Raw genomic sequence first — 21,234 nt, forward strand, 5'->3', positions numbered from 1 at the left:
GCTTGGACACTTTGCAATACCACAAGAGTTAGAGCTCTGAATATCATCTGCAAACTACTTGTTAATTCCTGGAGTTTGTAATTCAGTATCATCTTTATCACTCATGAAATTAGTGACAGTACTTTTAAAATAGTTTAAAAATAACTTTAAAGATCATTTACTTAAGTAACTAAGATGACTTATCGAAACAGTTGAACAAGAGGTAAAGTAGCTTTATACACAATTTCTGCATCAAAATGCAAAGCAAGTGTCATTTTGAAAATCCAGTTTTGTAAGTGTACTTACTTATGATAACAGTATCACTTATCTAATATTTTTCCTGTTCCTGCACTGCAGCTGGAACCTTCTCACTATGGTTTCACTGCTGCCCCTGCAAATATGCCGCGAACTACTTCACATCCTCTGCTTGCTGCAGTTCTTCAGCAACCCCTTTCCCTCTCTACCCAGGAATACCTTTCCTGCCCCTTAGTTTCAGAAATTCAACTAAACTGACTAGACTAACTACAGGAGTACCTGAAATCTCTTTCCATTATGTTTACATGTAGAAAACTCGAGCAGCACCGGCAATCAGCTCCAACTAATGAGCAAGATCTCTCAGAAAGAAACAGAGACAAAGGAGGGAAAAGGAACTAGAAGCTTTTGATAACAGTTATATTAAATGTAGAACAGCAAGTTATCCCAATGCAAAGAAAAGTTGCAAGCACAATTCAGGTTATGATTCATAAATCGCAATCCGAAAATCAAAGAGAAAATTAAAAATGCTGAATGGAATGTACGGATAAAACTAGAAAGACAATTACAATACAAATTTCAGTTAGCAAGGGGAGGATAAATGACAACAGCATTCTGTACATACAGAAGGAATCAGTAGTAAGTGACTGACAAAAGAAAATAATACAGAGAAAGTAAAAGTACTCAAAGCCATCTTTGCTTTAATATGCAGAAAAAGGTAAATGATGTTAGCATACTCAAGATTAACAAGGAGATAATGGTGTCATCTGGAAAAAAAAAATTGGCTAAAATACTATAAATAAGACAGACAAGTTCAAGCTTGCAAACCAAATAAAATTTGTTATATAACACTTAAGTAACTACATAAAATAATCTCTGAACAATTAATAATTGCCATATATATGTGTAACACAAGAGGTGCCAATAGTGTGGAAGAGTGAAAACAGGGTGCTTAACAACAAAAGAAAAAAAAAGGAGAAAGGATGACTTTAACCTCCAAAAGGTCTTGAAACAAACTAGCAATCAACTTGCATGCACTAGAAAGATGAAAATATAAAACCAGCCAGTACAGGCTCATCAATAACAGACTGCACTAATCCAGTCCAAATGCCCTGTTAAGTAGGCCAGCAGATAAGAGTGAAAAGAGTTAGATACCATATGATTTGACTTTTATTAACCTTTGACAGTCTCCAAATGTCATTCTGAGAAGTCTGATATGGAAGTACAGCCTCAATTCAGGTCTTGCAAGGATCTGTCTTAAATCTCAGTTTAAGTCAGTATTTCCAACAATGACTTAGATGATGGAAAATTCTGTAAAAAACATGTGGATGAACGAGAGATGGAGTACGTGGCAGTGGGAGACAGGATGTGAGCACTTTCAGAATTTGAAGTGTTACTGGTTTCAGATCATTTTTTCTACTTGTAAGATGAAATTCAAAAAACAAAAAAGCACAATACTATTCTTAGAAAGAAGATAGCAAATGAAGAAATATAAAATGGAGGAAGATCTGGTCAAGTAGCAGCACACTGATAAAAGAATCTAGGGAGTCAGTAATGCCCTGCCATCACAAAAAGATAATTCACATTCCAAAGTATATTAATAACCTCTGTGTATTAGAGGCTTGCTGTTATAGGCATCATACTTAAAGATGTCTTCAATATGCCTATACTTCCATGCCACAGACCTCTGAAGAGGTCTAGAAAGCACAAGCTATGAACAAAGGCTTAAAAAAAAAGAAAAAAAGAGAGTTTGCTTTGTCAAAAAAAAAGGGAAGAAAAACAATGAAAAATTATGAAAATAGACTTAATACAGAAAAGGGTGATATGGTGAAAGTGTATGAAGAATAAATAAAAAATAGCCTAGTTTACAACAAAAAGGTTTATGCTGGATATTGGAAGAATAACCCAGCAACTTTCCATTAATATGGTCTAACACTTACAGAGACTGTGAAGTCATCTTTATGAGACATTTTTGAAAACTGGCTAGGCAAACCACACCAGATATGCTTTAAAGATATTTTAAATTGCCTCACTGCTGTAGTTCAGACAACATGGTCTTTGATGTGCTTTCATCTGTACAAGTCTATGGTTCTGTAGTCCAAAACTGGGCACAATACTCCAGATGTGGTCAGACAAGTGCCAGATAGACGGCAGGAATCACTTCCCTTGACCTGCTGGCTACACGCCTCCTAATACAGCCCACGATGCAGCTGGCTTTCTTTGCCACAAGGGCACACTGATGACTCGTGTTCAACTCACTGTCCACAAGGACCTCCAGGTCCTTTTTTACAAAGCTGCTTTCTAGCCAGTCAGTGCCCAGCCTGCGCTGTTACATGGGGTTAGTCCATCCCAGATGCCTTTGGTGAAATTCGTGAGGTTCCTGTCAGCCCATTTCTCTGGCTTGATAAAGCCCCTCTGAAAGGCAGCACTGCCCATCAGTGTATCAACCGCTCTCCCCAACTTGCTGAGAATGCACTCCCTTCCATCACCCAGCTCATCAGATATTTTATAGTGTGAGCCTGCAGTGAATCCTGTATTCACTGATACTAGTATCAGAGATTTTGTGCAGTTATGTTTTATTTTCATTTGAGGTCTACTTAAAGAACAGTAAACAAGGAGACTATCAAAGCAGAAATATGGCACCCATTCCAAATTTGTAGGTCAGCATTTCATTGCATGTAAAAATTAGGAAGAAATGTAAAATAGAATCAACTTACTCATTCCTGAACATTCTCTGTCTCCATCCCACACATTAGAAACAGCATGCCCCGTCAACAGAAGGTTAATCAGGCTTTGGCTGTATAATATAAAGAAACATTATTAAACAACATTTTTAAAAGGGACACACAATTTGTGTTTGAAAAGTGGTTATTTCTAAGTAAATGAAAAAATTATTTTATTACCTGGGGAGCTGAACAGACATTTTCTACTTATATTATTTTAAATCAGAGCATATATGTAGTTTGGCCACACTAATATGATCTCTACTCTTTCAATCAACAATTTGATACAAGAATTTAGCCCTGAATTTGAGAACTCTTCCTCAAAAAAATCAGCAATAAAAGAAACATTTCCTCAGAACCACTGATGCACAAAATGGAAAAAGTGTGGAAACAGGACGCTATATTAAGTGTTGCTTTTAACTATTATAAAGTTACAACTGAATCCTTTTTGTAATGTCAATAATTTCATAAAAGAACAATCAGTTACAAAAACATTTAAAAACTACTCCACTAATCTATTTTAAGTGGTAACAACCATACTTTCCAGCTTACCTTCCATGACCGTAAACGGGGTCTATCAATGGCTCGGTTGCATCTTCAATTTCATTTTTTATGTTTTCAATTCCCTGGGAAAAAATTACAAGTATTTTTTGCCCTTTTAAGGATGAATAGCAACATTTATAACAACAGAATGCAATTGTAAAACATCACAGAATGGTTGAAGTTAGAAGGGACCTCTGGAGATCATCTAGTCCAACTCCCCTGCTCAAGCAGGGTCACCTAGAGCACGTTGCACAGGATCACGTCCAGGCAGATTTTGAAAATCTCCAGAGGAGGAGACTCCACAACCTCTCTGGGCAACCTGTTCCAGGGCTCTGTCACCCTCACAGTGAAGAAGTTTTTCCTCATATTCAGACAGATCTTCCTGTGTTTCAGTTTGTGTCTCTCATCCTACCCCTAAGCACCACTGAAAAGAGTCTGACCCCATTCTCTCTACATCCTCCCTTCAGATACTTATATGCATTGATAAGATACCCCTCAGCCTTCTCTTCTCCAGGCCGAACAGTCCCAGCTCTCTCAGCCTTTCCTCTTATAAGAGATGCTCCAGTCCCCTAATCATCTTTGTAGCCCTTCGCTGGGCTTGCTATAGTAGCTCTATGTCTCTCTTGTACTGGGGAGCCCAGAACTGGACGCAGTACTCCAGATGAGGCCTCACCAGGGCTGAGCAGAGGGGGAGGATCACCTCCCTCGACCTGCTGGCAACACTCTTCCTGATGCACCCCAGGATACCATTGGCCTTCTTGGCCACAAGGGCACATTGCTGCCTCATGCTTAACTTGGTGTCCACCAGCACTCCCAGGTCCTTCTTGGCAGAGCTGCTTTCCAGCAGGTCAACCCCCAACCTGTACTGGTGCCGGGGGTTATTCCTCTCCAGCTGCAGGACCCTGCACTTGCCTTTGTTGAACTTCATGAGGTTCCTCTCCGCCCACCTCTCCAGCCTGTCGAGATCCCTCTGAATGGCAGCACAGCCCTCTGGTGTATCAGCCACTCCTCCCAGTTTTCTATCATTAGCAAACTTGCTGAGGGTGCACTCTGTCCCTTCATCCAGGTCATTGATGAGTAAGTTGAATTTTAGACTCAGTATTGACTCCTGGGGTACACCACTAGCTACAGCCAATTAAAGGTAGGTGTTCTTATGTAATGAACCAAGACTTAAACACACTACTTCCTCTTGATAGCAAATGGTCAGAATATGTTGGGCAGGATGTTACAAAGTTTTGTAATTCTTCCAGACAGGGAAAAAAATGAGACTGAGCTTTTCAAGGTTCTGTGCTGGAAATCTATTACAACACAAACAAATATACCATTCCATCCATGTATGTAGTTTTGACTTGGTTCTTCATACAAGTTTAGTGTTCACCTTTTATAGAAAAAGGGTAACATGATCAAACTTTCTCTTAAAACAAACAAAAAAAACCCAAACCTTTGTTAGTATCACAGAATATAGGAACAGCAATACTCCAAATCTGTTTGTCCACACTGAATATTGATCCCAAACTGCATCCTTCAGTTCAGGGAAGCTTTTGAATGCTCGCTTGCTAAAGAAAAAAAAAACAACAAAAAAAGGAGAAAAAAGCAAATTTAGATGAAGCATTAGAATAGTGTCAGCAAAGTACAAACGAGAAATATTAAGACTTAACTTTGAAATGTTGAAATAAAAGCAGAGCAAAATTGGTGTTATATACACAATAACACAGCAGCTATTCTGTGGTTAATATAACTGCCACAGAGTCATTAGCATTTATCCATGAGAAGATAGTAAATAATTCTGGAGTAATGTGCAAGAATGACCATATTTTTCATATGCAAACATTAAGCATAGTTACACACACTTGCCATAGAGCTGAGTGGCTTGAACAAACAGTTCTGGAAAACACTGTTAATAATGAAGCTGTGAATAGACTGTATGTCAGCAGAATAATGTTTGCATTATGTATTGTTCTGACAGACATTCAGTCCATGAACAGTGGGGAAAAACTTCCATGGAAACAGTTAAAACTCTTTCTCGATGACATCTCATGTTCATCAGACACTACCATATTCAACACATGGGCTGCTTTCCAAAGTGCAACTTTTGAAAGCAGTTGTTCAGCCTTTAGAAGAAATCCAGCTAGAATTTGATTTTGTTAGATTCTAGCTTTGGAAAAAGTAAACTGTTCAAAACCACCAGTTGTAAATAAACATCTGGGAAAATATCTGGTTGCATAATAGCGTTGCTGTGTGACTTATAAGGTAAGGCTGGTGGACCACATGTTTAAAAATAAAAAAGTAAATAATAAAAAACAGAGGGAAGGAAGAGATCCATCAGATTCCAGAGAAGTGATGCACTTGCTATTTCTTGGGATACTCAGAGCTAAATACTGCTTTTCAGAACACAAACATTAGTGTATACTGAGTTATTCAAATTAGATCTCATTCTCTGCTTATCTTGCACAAACTTAGGTATATTATTTTCCTTTTCTATTTTTTGCCTGCTTTTAGTAAAATTTGTTTAAAAAAAAATCTGTATATCTGCACAAACATATTCATATGTGGGTTTACTCTGGCTAACACATGAGATTTTTAAACTACTTTTTTTCATCAACAGAATATATAAGGCAAAGACAGTTCGGAAACCTACCACTCAACTTGCTCTAAAGGCATACGCCAAAGTGTTCATTTCCAACAGCACAGATTGAGAAAAGTTGAAGTGGGCATCACAAACCCAAAGATTGGGGAGAGATCAGTGTTTGGCTAGGGTAAGGTTACAGAAATTACATATTCTTTCCTTATATGAAAATATTTTTAAAGAGCAGAACAAACTGAAGACAATAATCAGAAATTATTTTGGTTTAAATTAGTAATTTTTCCTATCTCAAGTGTTTTTGAAGTTCCATTGCTTTTTTCTTCTTCTTCGGCATTTATTTTTATGAAGATTAAACTATTCATTGTGCAAATAAATGGCAACTACCATTAAAAATAAACTCACTCGAATTGTAAACTTTGCATTTACACCCCAAAACCCACAGTGCTTAAGGAGACAAAAATAAGTAACGTATATGAAACACTCTTATAAAAGTTTCTTCTATTGTCTCAATTCAGAAAAAACAGTAGAGGCTAACTTTTTTTTTTTCAGTATATGTCATGCAAGTATTTCAGTTAGAATCACTGTTTAGAAGACTGTGCACAAAAATTTGAGGATTAACACCATTAACTTCATTAGATATGCATCTTAATTAGTTGTGTTCACATCTTTGAAATGCACGACTTATCTGGGCAATTTCCCACATTACATGGCTCCAGTTTTTTTTTAAGCCTAATTTTTATGCCTAAAATTATACCCCATTTTAAATTGTAAAATGCAAATAAAATAAAAACTTGAATTCCAAGTTTAACCTGGTGAGAAACATTTTAAAAAGCACCTTGACATATCTCTTTCAGGGGCTGTGAATATTAGTGTAACTTCAAAATATTGTATTTTAAATGTTCCAACATGTTACTTACTGAATTAATGCATGAAATCGCTCAAAGCCAAGCTCTTCGACAGCCAAGGCAGCTATACACAAGAGACACTTTTCAGCACTACACATGGCAAAAAATGACACAAGATACACACAGCAAGCTAGTATATTTTCAAGCTATAATTATATTTTTAATTTTTAACCCTGCCTTGATATTCTTTTTTTTAAACTGACTAGCATAAACTAATTTACCGCAACATTAAGAGTCCATCATACAAATCTTTGACTACATCTCTATTTGGAGTAATCAATTTACTAAGAGCACAAAGCCACTGGAGCGTGTAGTCTTGAAAATATTTGTCAAATATGATGCTGTTGATTTTGTACAAATTATGACTGTTACAAAGTCATCAAGCATAAGCATGCTATAGATATAATTCTGCAGGTCAAGAAGAAGTATTATTTCCTACTGAAAAGCAAGCATGATTATTTGGACCATTTTAGAGCAGTATCAATGTAGGAAAGCTGTATTTTTTCTTCAAATAGACATCTGTATTATTGGGACTTTATTTTTGTTTTGCTTTTCCCTTTTAACGCTTATTTATTACATACAAGTAGAATTATTCCATATAGTGTTATACATCCTGTTTTTAACTAAGCTTTTCATTGTTTTCAATTAATAGTGGATAAATAGCCTTTCAGATAGAAGTGCCACTTCAAGAAAGAAAAAAAATACAGCAACTAGTGTCTTCCCAGGTTCAACACAGGCTTTATATCTTCGTTCCTCTCATAACATTTCCAAACCAGGGAGATGAAGTGAGATTTTAAAAACAGGTTTTCTTTTACAAAAAGGAAGTTATATCTGTCAATTGTGTTATTACCTAATTCTTACAGGCATTCAAATATTAAGAATTATAGCAGTTTTTAGTGCCCTCTATGTCCATACTGATTTCATCTTACTGCTAGTGGAGTAATATACAAAACAGATGGATCCACTTTCTGAGAAAGGCCACTTAATGTTTAATTTTTAAATAATGCAGCTACTGAATTTGACAGCATACAATTCACTGGATGCCTGAAGCACTTATAATATTATTGATCAATTCTTCCCATGAATATTCCTTGTTATAGTTTTTATGCCCTTTCTGACTGTATGTCGAAAGGTGCATTTGATTTACTTACATGCAGATACAACTGATTTTCTCTCCAGCAATAGAATGACACTTTCAATTTATTTCTACTACAGAAATAAGGAAGCAGTAGTCTTAGAGTGATTGGTTTTGTCTTTTAAAAAAACACAACAATTGAAAATTGCAAAAGTTAGGTTTTCAAGACTAAAATTAGAATTATAAAAATTGTGGGTTTTCTAACATTTTTGAAAAATATGAAACAGAATACAAATCTGCATCGCAGCAAAATTGCAAACACTTTTTTTTTTTTGATTAACAAGTGTTTTTACAAGAAAGGTTGTAATTGCTACAGGAACGAAAAAAAGCTCTCAGAATATAGGGTTTTTGTATGCAAAAAGTTAGAGGGAATAAATTATATAAAGCAATCTTTGAACCTGAGAACTTGCACTATTACAGCCAAATGCATGGCCAACAACAATTCATTGGTATACACCACAAGAGCAGATGAAACAAATGCAACTAAATTCAGTAAGTGTGCTCAAATCCACCTTTTGTTCACACAGCTGGGTTACAGCTGGTTTCATTCTGTTACTACAGAACTGAGCGAAATGGTAAGAGAACTATTGTTTGAAACGGACAACAAAGGGAAAGTAGAAGAAATCCTAAAGAGAAGTGTAGGTAGACACAACCCAAACAAGGTTAGATGGAGATGATATTTTATGGAAAGGAAAAGAAAGAGAGCAATAGAGTATGAGCTGTAAAAGAAAGACAATTAGAACATAATTTTAAAGCATACCTATACTGCTGTGTCTAATCATATTTCATGGACATTCCCATATTCAATTCCCAAATAGCAGTAGCCTGCCACATGGAAGCATATCTGTAATACTCCCTCCTCACTCTACACCATCTCTGAACTCTTGCAAACTATGGCAACGCCTGTTTCTATTTCTGTTGATAACAGCAACCAAACAAGAAATAAATTTTTCTTTCACACTAGCAGTGACAGAACTCAGCATCACCAATATCTTCTTATCTATATCTTTGTCCCCAGCCCAACCAAGTAAGAAACTGAATTTCCATCCATAGTTAATAGCAGGACAGAAAAAAAAACAAAACAAATTTTAAATCAGAAAGTGTATTACATTATATAAGGCAAAAATAAATACTGTTTGAACTACAGAGCACATACAAGAGATATGTTCAGTGTCTAGCAATGACAGTAGAAAGTGAACAATTAAAACGATTAAGGTTGTTCATGACAAAAGCAGACTGTTCATGGTAAACATATCCTGTTCTTCCAAGCACATCCCAGTGTGTAAAGTACAAGGTCAGGCAGAACTTGTAGACTTGTACGGAAACATGAAAAATATAGATATGTAATAGTATGGATTATTTAGTGTCAGAGCTGAGGGTAATAACGGAGCTTGAGTCAAAAAAGACTTTCTGCTGGACATATTTTCTACAGTTAAAATTCCTTAAAACAAGGCAGTATATTAATAAACAGTACAGTAAAAGCCTAGTGGTAACTAGGCTCTGTTTCTTTTTTCCTTAAAACAAGGCAGTATATTAATAAACAGTACAGTAAAAGCCTAGTGGTAACTAGACTCTGTTTCTTTTTTCCCCCTTAAAGAAAACTTCATAGTATGAGCAAAAGCTTCATAGGCAACTGGAAAATCCACTGAAATCTATAATTTCAAAGTTTTTACTGCCTCATTATTATCTTTCAAAGAAAGAACAGATGTTTTAACAGAAAAGTTGTAGAGACAACTTCTGTTTAATACTTTTTCTAAATAAAAAAGTGTAACTTTGTAACTCTTAGCTGGTGATCAGCTTTTTCGATTAAGTGACATTCTAATTATTTGAGCAGTTATTATCTAAGCACCTGGAGCAATTCACAGAAGCAAATAAAGATGACTTTTACACTCCAGCACTACTTATTGGTAAAGCTAGCAGTTCATGTACAAACCCACTTGTACAATTATTACATTGAATTTATGGCACAAACTGCAGAATAACATATACCTTCCATCAAAAGATGGCATCTTTAAAAGCATGTTCTCGTGTGAAGAGTTTTTCATACTTCTGAAGGGGCACACTGGGAACAAAAACTAAAAGAAACTTATCGTTTAACACCTTAGATATCTCCTATTAAAAAGATTAATAAACAGGCATCTCAATGATCATGTGCACACAGATTAAAATTTTTCCATGTCACTGACACCACAGTGGTTAGATATGCGTAGATGCCTTATCTTAGCGCAACAGATGATGTTTACTAGGTCCTTGATGCCAGTTACTAATGAAGGAATCAAGATGTTAGCAAAAAGCAGGTAACAAAAATTTCTAACCTACAAAAAAAATTCTGTTAATCTAGCAGAAGACGATTTGGTTAAGCTGTATTGGTACTGCATAGAATCAAACATGAGGGAAGGAGGCTACTTCTGCCTAAAAGGGGATCCAGAGTATTATAGATCAGATGCTTTGTAGAATTTCTTACGAAGGCTGAAATAAAATAACAGTAAGTTACAATTTACAATATTCCTCCAGTGCTAGGAAGCATACAAATATTTCCAAATTAGAGACTTCAGGTCCCAATAAATTATAAAATAAAATTGAAAAGATTAGGCAAATTGCTCAAACTCAAGAGAAACATATGAAAGAACTCCAGTGATACCACATTCCTTTCTACAAAAAGGGTCAATGCCTCAATTTACGGCAGACAAAAACCTATCTATTCTCAATGGAATCACAAAGGCAAAAACCTCATCTGTATAATAATAAAAAGCTGTAGGCCCTCAAAACAACAAAATACTTCACAGAATGATAGGTAATTTAAAAAAGAAATACATCTTACAGGGTTGTTCCTCTTGATGACTAGATTCTGCAGGACTTTCAGAAATACTAGCAGTTTCTTCAGTTGTTTTTCCTCTTATCCATGTTGCCAGAGAGTACGACTCAGAATTATCAGAGCAAGCCATTTCCAAAATATCACATAATGTATGACAGAGAAGGTTCTTCTGTTCTTCCTCTGAAAGATCAGAGACCTACATGAACTGAATTGCTGCTAATAAGTATCTTAAATATGCTGTTAGTATCTGATACATACATTAGATTAATGCTTTCTAAATAATTATTTCAGTTTATTAATTTTTATATTATTAAAGTTAATTATTAATGTTAATTGCTGTGCAACTATACTGGACCAGAGAATTATAAAGTTGTCTTTAGAAAAGTGTTTTAATATGATTTCCAATCCATCCCTTATCCTAATAATGGCTTTCAATTAATCTGATATTATACAAGCACACAAACACTGCAGATTGGCATAGAGCTCACAAATGGGAATTTAGAGACCCGCAGTATGATACTGTCTACCTCCTATAAAATGGCACAGAAGTACATTTAAATAAAAAGAAAGCATACAAACATTTAAATTCTTTGCACTGTGACTTGCCTTACACATTATTGAAAAAAGAAGAAAAAAATGAAAATAAAAAGAGGTCTTGGTACCTGGACAGTCTCTCCAAGCAGACTTCTCACTGGTAAAAAGCCTCTTCAAAAGGAATGCCTTCAAAGCATCAAATAATTATTAAAATACAAAACACCACCATCACAAGTTCTACACCAAATCATTTTTGCATGTTACTGGAAAGGCTTCAAGCTTGTCATTATTCAATAGGAGGACCTGAGCCTGGGCTGTTTACTGATTTTTCACATGCAAACTAATTACAACTGTGGCCTTATTTATAAATAAATTCAATACCATTAAGTTCAAACCTCAGCTATGCCTTGAATGCACACAGAGTATATTCGCATAAACAGATCCAGACTCAGGGGACTCCAGGAGTGGAGGTATAAATATTTTGCTACATTCAACCGACAAGACAACTCTGGTCACCCAGAGATCAAATAAAACCTCTCTAGCAGTTAAAAAGCCCACCCACTTGAATCATTCCAAGTCATAACTTGAAGAAATGTATACATCTCCAAATCCCTATTCCATTTTTTCCTCAAAACTAATGTTACAATTCAAATAACTATAACTGATAAGTTCTAGGTTACAAAAGAACAAAGAAAGCAGCAGTTTCAGGAAGCAGGTTCTTGCTTTCTAATGCCTCTGGTATGTGCTGTTTCAGATATATGCAGCACCTTAAAAATAGCTACCAAACTTTCACTTCTTTCCTGACAGACTCACTCACCTGGCTCTCCCACCAGAGCTCTTTAGCACACCTCTTGTTTTTAGTAACTCACAGCAGCAGTAGGCACTACAAGATCTCTATGTTTGATCCCTTCCTCCTTCCCTAACTGAAACTCAGACGACTTAAATTTGCTTTAAAATACTTAACTTCAAGGAAATTAAATTACATATAAATAAGCTGGCAAAAACACCATCTACAAAAATATTTGATTTGGTAAAGGCTCAGCCTTTGCTTAATGTTTCAAGGAGCTGGCTGATCTGATTCATTTATCCCCCACTCCCCCAAAATAAAAAGCCTGCAATTCTCACATCACATACCAGACATGCTACATCTGGTCTTAAGACCAGAGACAGACAAAGAACTAAGCCATGTTAGAGAGTGCAACCAATGATAAAATACAAAAGTCCTATTCACAGTTTACAACCTAAACAAGGGGTGCCCCTTCCTCTGGAACAAGTCTTTCGGTGTGATCGGCGTTGAGTGTCTGAAGGGCTACATATGAACATTCATGAGTATCACATCACACCACAGATGCAAGCAACCCCACGACAGCAGTTGTCTGACTCGGATACTTCTCATTCCATGATCAGATTCATCCTGATAGGAGACTTAATGAAGTATGTCCCCTATCAGGGGACAAGGCCTCAAACACAGATCTAGACATACCTGCACAATTTGATCTGTGTGTAAGAGGATACAAGAGAAGGTTACCAGAAAAAGTAATCTGGCTCACGACTCAGTGTCTGCCTGTCCCTGCATGGCACTCCTAAGAGAATAAAGAGTAACCGCATACTAGACAGACTGTTCGAGCAGAGCAGATCCAGCCTACAGGTCTGAACTCTAAACCAGAGTCAGGGTTGCCCCAGAAATAGTATTTCAAAGGGTATGCACATAGCCCACAAGATACAATGAAGTAACAAACCCAAAATTCACCATCACAGATACTTGAGCATATTCAAGCACATCTGAAATTCTGAGCAGGTGTCCAGAATAAAATACATTCAGTTGACATGCTTCTATTCAATTATTTTGCTAACTAGGATTGGGAAGTTTAACATTTCTCTTCTTCTTACATAATAAATCTAGATAGGTTTGAAAATAAATTACTTCAGGTATTTCTAATACAATTAGCTAAAGCAGCTATTGTGACACAGATATTACCCTTCCAAGGAAAGGAGAATTTGAGAGATGAAAAAAGATTAGGCTTTCACTTTCACAACAATTTCATCTATATCTAAATCTTTCACTGCTCCCCTTTATTGTGCATTCCCCACTTTAAAGTTACCTCTGCTTGGATCGACCTGCTGCACTTCCTCAAACAAGCCCACTTCTGCAAACTTATTTTCAAAATAAGCCCATCTCTGCCTTCTCTTGTACTTAACCTTTGTCCCCTCCACACTACAATTATGAAATTGGATAAAACTGATCTGCAATAATTTTTATATTGAGAAGAAAAGATGACATTTTGGGCTCATAAATTTTAAACTATTCCTGCAATAAATACATCTTACCTGTACAGGTGCAATCACTGCACAAGGGCCACCTTCAAATTGTTCTAATGCAGTTGATTCAGATTCACTAAAGACAAATCCTGACAAATGAAAACAGCCCACATTTAGTAAAATAGATAAATAAGCATTCTTGTATGCACGTTCCTCCTTAACAGAAATGACACCTGCTTTATTCATTTTTAAAGATTAAATAAGTTTTCTAGTTTTTTTTTTTTCTGATCATGCAGCAGAATCTGGTTAAAGTACCTGAAGAAAAAAAAATCATGGATATGAGGGAGAGTAAAGAGATGAACTATTTATCTCAGCAGTGAAATCATGACCACAAAGGGCCAGCAGCTAGGATTTTAAAGAAGCAGAAGGATTTTTAAAAGTAAGACTGTCAGTAGAGTAAGTGTGGTTGGATGCTGAAGTCATAATACGGATTTTTATTTCTCACGAATCAATTAAAACCTGTTTATAAGTGATAATATTTGGTCTTCCATCATATGTAAAAAGTCTTTGGAGCTTCACTGAATATGCGTAAGGCATTTCTATTCCCTATTAATGGCACAGTATGCCTCCCACTGATCTCATTTTTGGCCTATCAATGCTTCCTATTAAGCCTGAAATATGCTGAGTAACTCTAATATTCACTTGTAACCACAGAAACAAGCCTCTTCATTGTGTTTTTTCACAGAAGATACACCATATTTATTGATATGCAAGATTGCCTTTCCCCCACCTCCATCTTTAAGGGTTTTTTTTGTTTGTTTTGTTTTTTACTTCCAGAGTTATCTTAGAGTCACATAATACAGCAAATTTAAACTTTCCCCCTTCAAGATATGTAGAATCATAGCTTGCAATTCTCATGGATAAAAACATGCACATGGACAATTACCTGATGAAGTTGATACATAGCAACTTACTCACAGTGAGTAATATTTTGCATTATTCTTAAGTGCTGGTAAGATTGTGCTCAAGTGATTCTAGTTCAATGTAATCTAAAAAACATGCAACAGTAGCCAGCAGATGATCGGCAAGGGCAAGCAAGTGGGGGCAAGGAGAAAAACGAGGATACAAAAGCATATTTTCACAGCAGTGCCAGTCAGTGTTGGCAGAAAGATATTCAGTGCTTCTCTCCTACCATTTCTCCCTTCTCCAATTCCACATCATTACCATTCAGCCTCATCAGAAGAATCCCTAATCCATAGATATGAATTTGAATGGGAAAAATGCACCCCCAGCACAGACTTCCCCACTACTGCATGACAGATGCATCACACCAAGCAGCACGAGAGAGGACTACCGCATATTTTTGTAGGCTGTATTTCAGCAGAGAAATGATAGCCATTCAACAACAGTGTGGGGAAAAAAAAAAAAAAAAAAGAAAAATGGATCAATGTAGCCACAGGTCTTAAAAACAGGGGTTTCCCCTGTATCTCACAGTAAGGGTCCTGGTCTTTCTGAACCCAACGTCAAAGGTACATTACAATGACGTATTTCATGTCCAAGGCTCAGATGCTCATCACGCCTATTTACCTTGATCCAGCATCGCCTAATTTAGCAATGAAGCTTCATTAATCCATACTACAGCCAAAGTTTGCAGTAGTGTCAACTCATTCACTTGTGCACATGCCCTAATAAGAAGTACCACTAATCATTTAAACTATCTTAATTAGTTTGTGCAGGTTTATCCATATTAGAAGCCAAGTTTTCCTCTAACTTGAAGTGTTAACGCATGCATCTCAGCACACTGCAACAGTACTGTTTTTAGCTGTTTTAATGATTTAACCACTACAGTAAAATGACGTACTTGGCTGTGGCACCATTTAACCACACTTAAGAAATATCTTGGATTTATTTCACATTCTTCAGGGTTCTGACAGAGAGCATGAACTGTCTCAGCTTACCACTGCACTGTTTTTCAAACTGCTTCCTAAAAATAAAGGAAATCATGTGTGACCTACCAGTGTGAATACAAATTTGGGACAGACAATACAAAATTAGTATTATACAGAATTTGACAGAACACAACCATAGAGAAAAAGCATATACAATGTCTAAAGCAATACTTCATTTCTTTTTAGCAAAAAGCTGTTTAATTCTTAGTAAATGTCAAGATTCTAAAAGCTGTTTAGCATATAATAGGCTTCAGGATTTTGGTCTTGCTTTCTTTTTTAAAACTTCATCAGCTCAGGCAGAATTTCAGAAAGCTGCAATTTGAAGTCCAGCTGGGAGCAAGGCTACCTCAACCTGCAATCCTACTGTTTTACTTTTTCTTTGCTCTCCTCAACAACCATGTCATGGACGCTCTCTGTAAATACCCATCAACCCAACACCCTGCCCTTACAATTCATATGAATGTCCTTCCATTAAGCTTTCAACCAAGACTGCAGTATGTCTGATCCAGCCCAGTTTCTACTTACTCTCAGTCTTAACGTCTCATATCTATCACACATCCCCCTTCACTCTCAAGAGGAATTTTCAATAGCAAAATGGATGCAACACAGCTGAAAATCATCTTTTTCCCTATCTGCCTGCCTTTTATCCATACGTACCATCATCATTTATCTATAAGAGACATAAAATAACATTATCATCATTCACCTTCCTTCTCACTTTAACACTATTAACTGTTCCATTGACTCTATGTCTTAGGGATCTTAAGTAGATCTTAATTCCTGTTGGCAATCAAAGTACTGCCAACATTTTCACCTACAGTGCCTGCATTATTCCCAATTTGTCTTTATATCCTTTGTCCACTATCAGTCATATGAAAAAAGTTTTATTTTATTTCCTAGAACTTAGCATTTATAAAGGCTTATGTTTCTTTTCTTACAACATGTAATTCTTAACTTTTCTACATACAGTTTATCAAAGCAAATGTATGACTTAACTATCTACTCTTTTCTTTCATATTATACTCCACATTGTGGTCGAAATTGCTACAAAAATCATTCATTTTTCTACTCTGACCATCTTCATTCTTCTCTACATCTTTTTATTATTTGCCTATTTCTAAAAAAAATTCATTTATTTACATCCAAGACATTCTAGACATTAGTATCACTGCCATTTTACAAACTATACTGTACACCTTCAATCTTTTTGCTCTATGCAAACATCAACTCTAACCATTCCGCTTGTCTCCTTCGTTCTGTGAATGAGTATGACTTCAACTGCATTAGAAAAACAACTTGTTCCATCTGTGATACAGTCTAACCACAAAGATGCTGTGCTATTCTTCCCCCCCCCCCCCTTTATGCTTGGCCAGCCTCTTCTCTCACCATAGAATTGTATTCCATTCTTTTGGGGGGATACAAGAACTGTCTGACAGAACTACTATAATTTTATTTTACCATTATTACCAAAGTACAAGGTTTACAACATATCTTAATGTTTCATCCTTTCTCTAGAGCTGTGTGTAGAATGACAGATGCATTTTGCATGGGGCTTTGGGTTATCAAAGTGTAGTTTTGGAGCAAATAAAATTCCTGAAGTTTTCTGTGAGAGAAAAAAAAAACTTTCCTGATACAAAAAGGGAAAGAAGTGTTTACTACAGCAACACCACAACAAAACTCTATTTAATGAGTTGTAGATAAGGAGCCAGTATGTCCTGGAAGGGTTTGAGCAAAGTAAGAAAATTACCTTGTAGGCTACCAATAAGTTGGGCACCAAGCTGCCAGAAAACAAGGTGAGGTTCCAACCTATCTGCCTTTCTTCACATTTTTGTCAAAAGCACAATTTTGTGAACCTTCTGAATTTTGACAAATCTGTATCTTGATAAAAGTTCTCAATATGAGAACTCCTCAAGAGCTTTCATTTTCTCTAAGCCTGTCAGCCTCATCTAGAGAGAAGAACAGACTCATTAGTACCATATGCTTTCTTAAAGTCATAACAGTGTCTTTTCCTTTTTGGAACCAAGCAACCAAGGACCAAATGAGAGTTTGAGATATTTCAAATTCTTCCCGTCCTATGTCCATTCCAACTACATTAGCTACCAAGCCCATTAGTCAGAAAATATATTTTTTTCTCATTCACTTAGCAACTTAATTTATATGCTCACACCCCATTTTTGCACAGTGAATACTGTCTTGCACAGTGAATCGTGTCTTCTATTTTTCCTGTCTAATAGTGCTGAAAGGGCTGTTACTTACACATAATGAGTCAACAGTCTCTCACAACACTAAGTTTTTTCCCCCAAGGCCTAACTTTTCATTCAGCAAGCTTCCTGCCAGGTCTGATTCCTCCTGTCAAGTGCACAATGCAATTCACTAACATGGATGGAGAAACTGGCAATAATGTAAATAACACTGGGAAACTGTAAGGTCAGGGAAGGTCCTGGTTCATGACATTTCTAGAAGCTTCAGTTTCAGTTTGATTTGGACTTTAATCAAGTGAATGAAATTTCCTGTGAACCGGGAACCCTGTAGTTCAGTCAGCCTTAATCTCCTGCCAATGTATGACCTATCAGAAGATCCTTTTCCCTCTCAATTACATAACGGCTCTGGCTGTTCTCCAGTCAGTTACTTCACAAGGGGTTTTGCCTTCTACAAAATGAATTCATTATTTTTATGACATGACTCTGTGCATTACAGAAGTATGTGAAATAAACACTGTCTATTTAATAGAAAGTTCTCTATTTAACAGAAAGGGGTTCGACAGTCCTGGCAATACCTTATCATTCAGGTGCTATTCAAGACAGCAAGATGTGGTTATTTTGCCTATAAAGACAATATCAGTACCCCAAAACAAATATACTGCTCCAACAGGAGAAAAAGTGTGCCAGTATAAAGTTGAAAACAGAAATACTTCTTAGAGAAAGCTGTGTTAGATTGTTGTTCCCAGCAGAACATCACCGCCTCTTTTCCAAAAGTTACTATCTTCTCACATTTAACAGTATACAATACTATTATATTGCTTCTATAAACAAGAAAGACCACATCCTCTTGGCTGAATGAGCAAACTTTTCTATTTAAACTGAAGTTCTAAGTCAGTAGTTCTAAGTCAGTAGTTTTCAGTATTTTTTGAAGATCTCAATACATTTTCAATTGATGTGCAAATTCTGGCATCAGTCTTGACCTCTAACTTCTTAGTTAATTTCTACAGAGGCCTTAAACTCAGTTCACAGATCATGACTTGAAAATCTTTACCCTAGGTTTACCTGGCTAATTTTTACAGGCATTGGTAGGGCAGCAATTTTATAAACAGTTTCACCAAAAGATCTGAAGAGGCAATAACTTACGGCAGACAAGCAGTAACAAGTAGATGGAGGTGGGCCAGTAGGTGTAACCACTTCCTCCAGACCAGCTGTTTGCACAGTCATTCTCTGTCTATACCCTGTGAATATTCTGAAAAACATTTTTCTTTTCTTCCTGATTAACCTTGTTCTGAGTAGTATGGGACTCAAAGAGGTAGAAAGCAGATAGAAATGCAAATGCTCTATAATCCCTCATTATCAAAACATAAAAAAACTACAGATACCAACCACTATTTCTCTCTAATCACCCAAACCAATTAAGGATTATCAAATTAAACTCAGAGCAACTTTTCAAATTGCTACTTCTGTTTAAGACTTGAAGAATGGCATGTATATTCCTTTCCCTCAAAATATCTGCTCATCTAGTAAAAATATTTTTTCCTAGAAACCTTGACTTGATAATTTTCTAAAAGTATTACAACTCCAGTAAGTTAAAAACAATACTATAGGATTTAGCTCCTCAACAAAGGGTGTAGTAAAGGTCAATCTGGTGATGTTGAGATGTACTAGACCAGACAAAAGAGTTTCATGCATGTAAAAGGAGAAACCTGAAAAGAATAGGGGAGAAAGAAAAAGAAAGTTGTCAACCTATCCATCCAACTCAACATAAAAGTTGGAAGAGATCTGGATAAAATGGACCCTATTACAGTCTACATGACATATACACTTGAACTGTAGAATACATACCTTCATGCTATGCTGTGGGTTTCCTGTTGAAATGAAATATTTGTTTTGAAAAAACTCTTTCATAACTTTCTTTCTGAATACAATTAAGAAAACAGCTTAGGAAATTCTGAAAGGATGTTGCATTCGAACTCGGACCTGCCAGACATTTACAGCTGTGCAGAAGTAATGCCATGTGCCTTCGGGCAGATCTGAAGAAATGGCTTTATGAATGGAATCTGTCACTTGGATTAAAGAAAAACAACACTCCTAACACAGGTATTTTCTTTAGGGTTCAGGCATCTATCTAACTCCTCCCCAAATCATCATATCTATGCCAGGAAACGCTCACAGCCAGACCAAGCCTTTGTCATATATTTCTCTGAGTCCACTTTTAGGATTCTGATTCACTAGGATCAAACTGCATCTTCTGATGCAATCACACAAAAATATTTTCCTTAAAAAACAAAAAATATCAACTTTGCAGCCATGTCTTTATGAAGTTAGCAATCAAAACAATATAGCTGCCAATGGGGCAAACTGGGAATTACTTTTAATTTTTGAGCTGTCACTTTATCTTCAAACAGCGTACCCACATAGCTAGGTCAGTTTTGTTAACTGGCCACTGATCAGTTTATCTTCACTTTTGACCAAATGAATATGATGTTAAACAAGTTTGGTGCATGACTAGGACTCCCAAACTATAGCTGCAATCCTTACTAGGAAACTGACTGGTTTGAGTCTTACTTTCCTTTCTAAATATAAATTATAGTTCTCAACTTCCAAAGGGTTTGAGAAAGATCAGACCAGGTCTGAAATAAATACTAGTGTTTTCACTACATTTTAGAAAAAACAGTCTGTTCAAGTGAATAAATGACATTCATACTTCTTTTATCCTTTCTCAACATCTGATGTGAAACAAGTGGCCATCTTTATAACTTTGAAGTTTTTGGAAATAAAGCTTGATTTTTTTTTAAATCAGTGTTCACAAGACTGCTTTGCAGAAAGTAGGCAAATAGTTTTATACTTTTTGGCATAGGTAACTGAAGCTTGTGTAGCAGCATAATACTTTCACCCAATGTAAGGGACTGAAAGTGAATTTTGTGAGTCCTGCCACAAGACCTCCAAACACATTCGAACTCACTGTCATGCGTTTTTACTATGCAAAACTAATTATATTAAATATGATATAGAGGAAGGGAACACCACACAGGATAGTTTTATGACCTTGTCTAAAGGCAGATTGGAAATAATAGCAGTCTTTCCAGGAGCCACCAAGAATATGAGAGGCCTTTTCCATTAATCTTCCACAGGAACACAAGTTTTGGGCATTACAGCACACATTTCAATGAATTCTGAAGCTCACAGTATTTTATACATGAATAAAATGTATCTTGAAAACTGGAATTTAGGTAATTAATATTACCAGTAAGGGAAACAATTTTGCTTCATGACAGCTCTGGTTCCTTCTAGATGACTTTGTAAAAACACTTCTTGCACTAAAACAGCAGCCCTCTACTAAAATTTAAAAAGA

The 21,234-nt window shown here is 36.2% G+C and overlaps 1 protein-coding gene across 4 annotated transcripts in view; it reads right to left on the reverse strand.

The window, feature by feature from the left end:
- Nucleotides 1-21,234, reverse strand: part of MINDY3 (MINDY lysine 48 deubiquitinase 3) — a 67,118-nt gene that overhangs the window by 44,391 nt on the left and 1,493 nt on the right. For 2 of the 4 annotated variants that reach the window (XM_067291756.1, XM_067291755.1), the window contains exons 2-8: nt 13,799-13,878; nt 11,599-11,656; nt 10,943-11,116; nt 6,999-7,050; nt 4,939-5,053; nt 3,507-3,580; nt 2,949-3,028 (exon numbers count right to left, since the gene is read on the reverse strand). In XM_067291756.1, the coding sequence (XP_067147857.1) occupies nt 2,949-3,028; nt 3,507-3,580; nt 4,939-5,053; nt 6,999-7,050; nt 10,943-11,116; nt 11,599-11,656; nt 13,799-13,878 (633 nt within the window). Of the gene's footprint in view, nt 1-2,948; nt 3,029-3,506; nt 3,581-4,938; nt 5,054-6,998; nt 7,051-10,942; nt 11,117-11,598; nt 11,657-12,953; nt 13,005-13,798; nt 13,879-21,234 lie in introns of those variants that run through there. The other 2 variants (XM_067291758.1, XM_067291757.1) reach the window with 2 other exon arrangements.

This window comes from Apteryx mantelli, chromosome 2, assembly GCF_036417845.1.
Source record: "Apteryx mantelli isolate bAptMan1 chromosome 2, bAptMan1.hap1, whole genome shotgun sequence".
In the NCBI taxonomy this organism is placed as follows: Eukaryota; Metazoa; Chordata; class Aves; order Apterygiformes; family Apterygidae; genus Apteryx; species Apteryx mantelli.